The sequence below is a fragment of the Canis lupus genome, chromosome 9 (genome assembly GCF_011100685.1).
Source record: "Canis lupus familiaris isolate Mischka breed German Shepherd chromosome 9, alternate assembly UU_Cfam_GSD_1.0, whole genome shotgun sequence".
NCBI lineage: Eukaryota > Metazoa > Chordata > Mammalia > Carnivora > Canidae > Canis > Canis lupus.
Window position 1 is genome coordinate 54,597,539 of NC_049230.1, and position 8,499 is coordinate 54,606,037.

At 60.4% G+C, this 8,499-nt stretch overlaps 1 protein-coding gene across 1 annotated transcript; it reads left to right on the forward strand.

Annotated features, from left to right (window-relative positions):
• Window positions 1-355: 355 nt before the first annotated feature.
• On the forward strand, window positions 356-3,069 carry IER5L (immediate early response 5 like). Its single transcript, XM_038546175.1, has one exon. It carries the CDS (start codon window positions 565-567, stop codon window positions 1,792-1,794), a length of 1,230 nt encoding a protein of 409 aa, XP_038402103.1. The 5' UTR covers window positions 356-564; the 3' UTR covers window positions 1,795-3,069.
• The last annotated feature ends 5,430 nt before the right edge of the window (window positions 3,070-8,499 follow it).

Below are 8,499 nucleotides of genomic sequence, written 5' to 3' on the forward strand. Positions count from 1 at the left end.
ACCCAGGTGAGCCGACCCCCGGCTCCTAGGAGCTAAGCCGAGGGCGGCAGCGGGCTCCAACGTGGCGGTTACGGGGCGACCCGGGCTGCACACAGCGGCCCCAGCGGCTGCGAGTCCCGCGCGGTGCGGCAGCCCCAGGAGAACATTCGAGGCAGCGGCAGCGTTGGAGGCCCCGGGTCCGTTCGGTATTTGAATAGCACAAAGGAACCGCCTTGGTCTGATTGGCCAGCCGAGTGGCCCCGGGGCGGGCAGCGCCTGTCACTCGGGAGGCTTCGGGCGCTCCTATTGGCTCACGAGGTGTGGGGCGGGGCCCGGACGCTCGGCTAAATAGCTGGGGCCGGGGCCGGCCGAGGCTCATTGCTTTGGCGCCGACTGGGGAGTGCGGGCTCGCGGGTGGCGCGCAGCGCATGGTGGCGGCTCCTCTCGGAGCGCAGCCGACCCGCTGACCCGGGCTCCGTTTCCCCTGCCCGGCGCGCCCCGGCGACCGGCTGGAGGCCGATACAGCAGCAGCCCTAACAGCAGCAGCGGCCGCGGCTGCTCCGCCGCCACCGTCTCCGCGGGAGCATGGAGTGCGCCCTGGACGCCCAGAGCCTGATCAGCATCTCCCTGCGCAAGATCCACAGCTCCCGGACCCAGCGCGGCGGCATCAAGCTGCACAAGAACCTCCTGGTGTCCTACGTGCTCCGCAACGCGCGCCAGCTCTACCTGAGCGAGCGCTACGCCGAGCTCTACCGGCGCCAGCAGCAGCAGCAGCAGCAGCAGCAGCAGCAGCAGCAGCAGCCGCCCCACCACCAGCACCAGCACCTCGCGTACGCGGCGCCCGGCATGCCGGCCAGCGCGGCCGACTTCGGCCCGCTCCAACTTGGCGGTGGCGGGGACGCGGAGGCGCGCGAGCCGGCCGCCCGGCACCAGCTGCACCAGCTCCACCAGCTCCACCAGCTGCACCTCCAGCAGCAGCTGCACCAGCACCAGCACCCGGCGCCCAGGGGCTGCGCGGCGGCGGCGGCTGGGGCGCCCGCGGGCGGCGCGGGGGCGCTCTCGGAGCTGCCCGGGTGCGCCGCGCTCCAGCCGCCGCACGGCGCGCCCCACCGCGGGCAGCCCTTGGAGCCGCTGCAGCCGGGTCCTGCGCCGCTGCCGCCGCCCGCGCCCGCCGCGCTTTGCCCGCGGGACCCTCGCGCCTCCGCCGCCTGCTCCGCGCCCTCCGCGCCCCCAGCGGCCGCCCCTCAGGCCGCTGCTGGCGCCTCCCCGCCCGCCTCCCCGGCCCCCGCCTCCTCCCCAGGCTTCTACCGGGGCGCGTACCCGGCCCCCTCGGACTTCGGCGTGCACTGCAGCAGCCAGACCACCGTGCTGGACCTGGACACTCACGTGGTGACCACGGTGGAGAACGGCTACTTGCACCAGGACTGCTGCGCCTCCGCCCACTGCCCCTGCTGTGGCCAGGGCGCCCCAGGACCCGGCCTGGCGTCCGCCGCCGGCTGCAAGCGCAAGTATTACCCTGGCCAGGAGGAGGACGAAGACGACGAGGAGGACGCGGGCGACCTGGGAGCCGAACCCCCCGGGGGCGCCCCGTTCGCCCCCTGCAAGCGCGCCCGCTTCGAGGACTTCTGCCCGGACTCGTCCCCGGACGCGTCCAACATCTCAAACTTGATCTCCATCTTTGGCTCGGGCTTCTCCGGGCTGGTGAGCCGACAGCCGGACTCCTCGGAGCAGCCGCCGCCGCTCAACGGGCAGCTGTGCGCCAAGCAGGCGCTCGCCAGCCTCGGCGCCTGGACTCGAGCCATTGTCGCCTTCTAGGGACCCCCGAGGGCACGGGGACCCGGGGCCCCGCGGGGCTGGGGCCAGACAAAGACTCGGCCAAGGGGCGAGAGGAGGGAGTGAACGGGCGCCTGGCCACCCGGGGCTGAGCTGGGGGTGAGCCGGGGGAGGCGGCTGATGTTTTATAAATTGTAAAATAAAAAAAAAAAAAAAAGAAAGAAAGAAATCTAAGATGTTGGACTTTATTTTTGCAGAGAGAAAAAGCGCCTATTTAAGTATGCTTTGTGTTTCTCCTACTCTTTTTTTCTTTTTATTGTAGTGATTGCAGTGGTGTTTAGCGAGGAGCCAGCCACGTGAGGGAGGGCCGCTGCCCGGAGGAGATGCCGGGCAGCGGGGGGCGAGGCAGGGCGCCCGGGCAGCCGGGGCGCGCCGGGGGAGCAGCGCAGGAGGGCGCGGGGCCCGGGACGCCGATTCCAATCAGTTGTCAGACCCGGAAAGCCCGGCGCTCGGCTCTCCCGAGTCCCTCCGCGGGGTGAGGACTGGGTCTTGTGAAATCCCGAGCAAAAACAAAGGCAAACTCTCTATCTCCGAAAGGGACGTTTGGGTCACATTTCCTCTCCGGGGGCGGCCTCCAAAGTTCTCAAAATGAGAAGGCAGAAATGAAAACACTTCAACTTTTTTTTTTTTTTTTTCTTTCCCGGGGCGGGTGTCTTGAACCCCTCCTCTCCCCGCCCCTCTGGCTTGGCCCTCTTCCCCTCCTCCACCCGTCTCCCGGACTCGGGGGTGGCGCCCGACACCCCGACACTCCCGGACGCCGTTTGGGGAAGGGGTGGGGGGCGGGCACGGCGGACTACATTTCCCATCATGCCCAGCACTGCGGTCCTCACTAAACAAAAAAGGAAGTCGATTCCTTCACCTGGATCCCCCGCGGCCCCGAGGGAGGGAGGGGCCGGGGCCGCCGACTGCGTTGGAGACTTTTCACTAAGTTCCCGGTCAGATGTGTTTGTGTGTGTGCTTCTAAGTTGCACTGTCCTGGTTGAGGCTTCGGTTGCGTCTCATGAAACCAGCATTGTTCGAGGCTGTGAGAACCCTGTCCTGTGTCTTCGGCTCGATAGATTTTGTTTAATTTAAAGCCTTTTGTTGTAAAAAGGTGGGGTTCGGCGGCGGCCCATGTGGACTCCCAAACAAGTTGCCAACCCTTCCTTCTCCCTCGTCCTTCTGTATTTTTGTGCATACTGAATTGTATATCACCGGGTAAAACTGTTCAGATGATTTGTTTAAATTTATAATCTTAATAAAAAGTCGGCTATAGAGGATGGCGGTGTCTTGTTTTCAGACAGGCCTGGAGGTGATGGGGAGAACTGGGGGAGGTGGGGAGAGACCCCTACCCCCGTGCAAATCCCAGCTCCCCGGGGCCTGGGCGGACTGGACCTGCCCACATCCGCAGGGCCGGGGGGTGGGAGCGGGATTGGTAGTTCTGTAGGGGGGAGGGTGTTGGTTGTTGGGGATGAAGCCAGTGCTGTGCGCCTCCCCGGCCGCCCTCCGCAGAGGGGCCTGCCCCCCTCGGGAACAGCCGCCCCCTCTCCGCCCGGGGACCCCAGCAGGAAGCCGAGCCTGCCTTCAGCACATTTCCTGCGCAGCCAGGGGCGCAGGGCCTGAGCGGCCTCGAGTCTGAGCTCTCTGCGGCCGGGGAAAGCAGCCGAGGGACGCCGGGGGGCTTCTGGGCCACCCACGCTCCCCGCCCCGCGCCTCCGCCCGCTAGTCCGCACGTCTCGGGCTGCAACTTGGGGAAGTTTTTTCCTTTTCCTTTTTTTTTTTTTTTTTTTTTTTTTTTTTTAAGTTGAGTTTGTTATCACTGCTCGGTGCCACTTGGTGGTGTGCTGGCGGCGTCTCCCTCCCTCCTCGGCCCCTCCCCTCTCCCTCCCTCCTCCCTCCCGCCCGCCTCTCTTCCCTCCCCAGTGGATGGAGGCAGGAAGGCTCCAGGCGCGCTCTCCCCTCTGACCACCTACGGAATGACCTCAGAGTGGGAGAATGTGCCAAGGCCCCGAGGAAGCTCGCATTCTCCCCACTGGAACCAAATTCACATCTGGAGCCGCGGCTCAAGCCCGGGGGCGCGCGGGGTGGTTCCAGCTTTGCAAATAGGGGATAGGAAAGAAAGACTGGGGGGGGGGGGGGGAAGAAAGAAAGAAAAGAAAAAAATGAAAAAAACAGAAAACAAAAAAACAAGCAAAGTGGCAGCTTGCTCCTGTTTGTTTGACAGTGGCTCTCGGTGTCCCTCCGTCCCCGGCCGTCTCCCCAGTGTTCTCACCCCAGCTCTCCCCTTTTCCGGCGCGAGCCACCCGGCAGGACCACTCGCGCCCCCCGCTCAGCCTCCACGCCTCCAGCAGCGACAGGAGGGGCCGCCGCCGAGAGGCCCCACCCCAAGCTCCGAGAAGAGGTCGCACGCCAGTCCCAGGGGCCCGCTCGGCTCCGGGGCCCCGGGTGGCGCGAGGCTTAGTACTCGGGGACACTCCAGAGCGCGGGCGGGGGGCCGCGAAGGTCCGCGAGGGGGGTGGGGGAAGAGAGAGCACTGAGGCGTGAGTGAGGGGGAGGAGCGGCACCTTCACCCCCGAGGGCTGTTTTCTCGGCCTCCCACGGGAAGAGTCTGGAGCTGCTGGGGAGGGGGACCAGTGTGTCTCCCCGCTCCCCATTTTTTCCCTGCAAGTACGGGGAAGAGCTGCTGCACGGTTCTGCTCTGATCCACCAAGCCAGTTGCCAGAGCTCCCCCTAGCGCCACTTCCCGCGCGCTGCGGCGGCTGCTCCTGGGAGTGGGCGAGGCACAGCCCGGGGCGCGGGCCTGGGGCTGGGGGCCGGGTCAGCGCCCACCTGGGTCGCAGCGCAGTGTCCCTATCCCTCCCCGGCTGGAGCGGGAGCCCGGGGCCACGTGCGTCCCCATTCCAGGCCCGCTTCGAGGAGGGGGCACGTGGCCTGTCGCCTTTGTTGGGAGCGCGGACCTGGGCACGGGAAGGGACCGGCCAAGGGGCTCGGCGTCCCCGCCTTACGACGCCCGGCTCCCTACGGCAGAGGAATGTGGGTGGTAAGCTGCCAAATAAGAGCTCGGAACCCAGCAGGACCCTGGACCTGTGTTCCCTTCCCTTTTGCCAGATTTTATGAGCTTCAGCAATACCAGGAGACTCAGGCACATTAGGATCTAACTGGCGGAGGGATGGGAACGGAAGACTCTGACAGCACCCAGAAGGGAGGCACCCTTCTACCCCCGTTATTTTTCAGGGCCCAGACATCCACGCAAGGGGTTAATGCCCTGACCATAATATGCAGTGACCCAAAACACAACCCACTGGCCATCTACACCTCACCCTAAGACATTCCATAGAAAACAGTAACACAAGCACTTGCTGCTATGCTGCACAACACGCTGGGGGGCCACACCCAGCCACACGGTCCCCAACACCAGAAGGTCTAAGCGGCATCTTCATTCCACTCAGTCCCCCAGGGTACCGCACAGCACGCAGCCGGCCCAAACATCCTGAGAGACTAATACTCTGGTGCATAGCACAACTGAAAGGCTGGGGTGGCAGATGATGCCTGGCCATGACAGTCCTTGGAAAGGGGGAAGGGGGCAGGCCCCTCCGTCCATGTAGGAGTCCATAGATCCAAATCTGCAGATAACGCCCTCTTTCTCCAGTCAAAAGACCAAGCCACACCCCACAAGAGGCCCCAGGCAGGAGTCAGGGGTGCTGGAAGTAGAATAGAAGAGATTGGGGGACCCAAGGAGTGATGAGGGGGAGTTTCCAGAGAGCAGTAGGAAGCCAAAACTCCTGCAAGCCCCACCAGGTTAACCAGCATCATCGCCACTACCACCACCCCTCACACACACACACACACACACACACACACTTCCCTGTGCTCCTAGAACACTGCAGGTCTTATTGCCCTTGACGTGGTGTAGGGTGTGTAAGTGTCCATGGTATTCCTCCGGTGTAGGGCATGCCCACCAGGAGCTGCGTCTTTCTGCATCCCCACTCACTGGTCACACATTTACAGAGCACCCACTTGGCGCCTAGCCTGTGCAGAGCACTGAGCTAAGCACCACAAAAAATACAGCAAATAAAAGAACAGCAAGTCCCTTTTTATGGATTCATTCATATGGTTTTCTCTGAGATAGATACTATTAGCATCCTTGTTTTAGAAATGAGAAAACTTGCCCAAAGTCACGCAGTTAAGAAGTGGCCAGGCTTCCTATTGGAATGCAGAGTCTAGTGGGGAGGAATTTGTAACATATGACACAATGTGAGCCAGCAATAGTCTCATCTAAATGGTAATATTGATAAGTTCCAGCTGAACCTCAACTAGCAGGTTGGGAGCACCGCCCTCCCACTGCTTTATTGCTTCATGCTCTGGGACCCTGGGCAATAGACAGAGGGACACACAGGACCATGGTATCTGTATCCCACCCTGCCCAGGACAAAGACTGACCTATTTCTGGTACTTTTCAGGATGCTTATGGTAGAGGACAGCAACGTTACTGGAACCAGCTTGGGTAAAAGGTGGGATTTCTTGGCTGATGGAACTAAACTGCGCAGTGGACAGGGGTACATCTGGCTTCAGGTACAACCGGATCCAGGGACAAATCATTAGGATGGCCTCCCTTCTGTCTCTCTCTCTCTCTCTCTCTCTTTCTGTATGTGTGTGTGTGTGTGTGTGTGTGTGTGTGTGTCCTGTGACTTCCTTCTCTGCACTAAGATTACCACTCCCCAACTGCAGACCCACTTCTTGGGGGGTCTGTCAACATGGCTGTAGACGGCAGTTCCTGGCTTCCCATCACAAAGCTTTGCCACCCAACAGGGACTGTCCTCTTATTTTTAATTCAGAAAATCTCAAGAAAGGATCCTATCATGTCCCAAGCCTGTGTCCTGTGCCGGACCTGTTGCTAGGGTCAGAGGGCGGTTGGTAGTCCCCACTGGAAACTCCTGGGCAGAAAAGGGGTGCTCTTCTCAGAAGTGGGTGGCACAGGGTGGCAGACCAAAGATGTCCTCCAGAGAGAGGGGCTGCAAGCCAAGCTAAAGGAAGCATTTAGACGTGAGACTTGGGGAGACCCAGGGCACAGGCATGGCTGCTTCAGGGCTTGCCCCTGAGGAAGGAACATTCTCCTAGCTCCTACCCAAAGTAATGAGGCTCCAAGGGCCATCTGGTGCCTCCCAGATTTGCCACTCAGGAATCACCAGGAGAGGGGAGCCTGCAGCCCCCCGGGGCAGGGGGCAGGGTCTTGGGGGAGCCAGTGGGCTCCGTGACAGAGACAGTGACAAGGGCCACCCTTGAGGGGCTAAGAGCTGTGGGCAAGCTGCGGGGAGGCCAAACTGGAAGGACTTGGCTGGAGCTCATATGTGCCCCCTCCAAGCACTCCCAGATACAACAGCAAAGGCTTTGGGGAAAGAAAGGCCAGGGTGATCAAGGGGTGCCAGCGGGATGGAGAGGGAGGGGCCATGCCTAGGTGAATCATACCCCCAGCTGGTGCAGTCTGGGGACATCTGGGGTACAGGTAACATCTCTTCTCATGTGCAGGTGAAAAAAAGGCTGACTACGAGCTCTGAAATGCTAGTGATTATTACTAGGTGGGGACTTTACAGATGACCTTTGCTTGATCATTAATACATTTCCATATTTTCCAAATTTTCTGCAATGAGCACGTATTGCTTTTTATGCAGAAGAAAAAATGAACAAGACATTTTTCAGAGAAAAATGTGACGTGACAGGTGCTGTAATCGATGTACAGCCTGCTACAGAGCAGAGAGGGGGAGCCGCTATATTCAGCCTGTCTGGGGCAGGCTCACCCCCTGAGAAACAGAATACACACCAAAAAGCCTTGATTCACCAGAATTCACCCTCCTGCGCTCTGTCTTTGTTAAAAGAGGCGTGAGACAAAACGACAGCTCATCTTGAGGATGTTGTTGAGGAGGCATTCTGGAGGGAGCCTTGTTCATTCTCACCTCTGACCCCTGGCCCAGCTCCACCCAGTCCTACCCATCAATCATCACCCGAATGATTTGCTCCGAGTTGCTAGATAACCTGGCAAGGTGGGGAGGAAGAGGCAAATGTGCTTGGTAAATGTTTTCAGCAACCGAGGCTGAAACCAAAGAGCAATTGGCAAAGCTCGGCCTAGAGAGCACTGGATCAGGAGTCTGGAGACAGAGGGGAGGTTCTGGCTCAGGCCTACCTTGATAGGAGAGTCCCTCTCCTATCAGGCCCACATTCCCTCACCTGTGGAGACCCGGTAAGAGGAGAGAAATCAAGACCCCAAAGTGGAAAAAAGCAGCCATTGCTTCCAGCCTTCTGATGATCTGAGGCTTTATGTCCAATCACAGCAAGGAAAATGCAGGAGGCATTTATCAGATTCCACAACTACCCATGAGCAATGGTCATCTGCCTGTCTCACGCACTCAAGATATCCATGCATTCGGGGGCACCTGAGTGGCACAGTCAGTTAAGCGTCTGACTCCTGGTTTCAGTTCAGGTCCTGATCCCTGGGTGGTGAGATCAAGCCCCACATTGGGTTCCATGCCCAGCGTGGAGTCTGCTTAAAATTCTCTCTCCCTCTCCCTCTGCCCCTCCTGCTCGTTCTCTCTCTCTCTCTCTCCCTCTCTCTCCCTCTAACATAAATAGGTATATCTGGGGGCGCCTGGGTGGCTCAGTCGGTTAAGACTTGGCCTTCGGGAGCAATGTGAAGAAGAAGAGGCGAGACCCCCG

Coding starts and splice junctions, on each gene's coding strand:
- IER5L (XM_038546175.1), top strand. CDS start 565: ATGGAGTGCGCCCTGGACGCCCAGAGCCTGATCAGCATCTCCCTGCGC.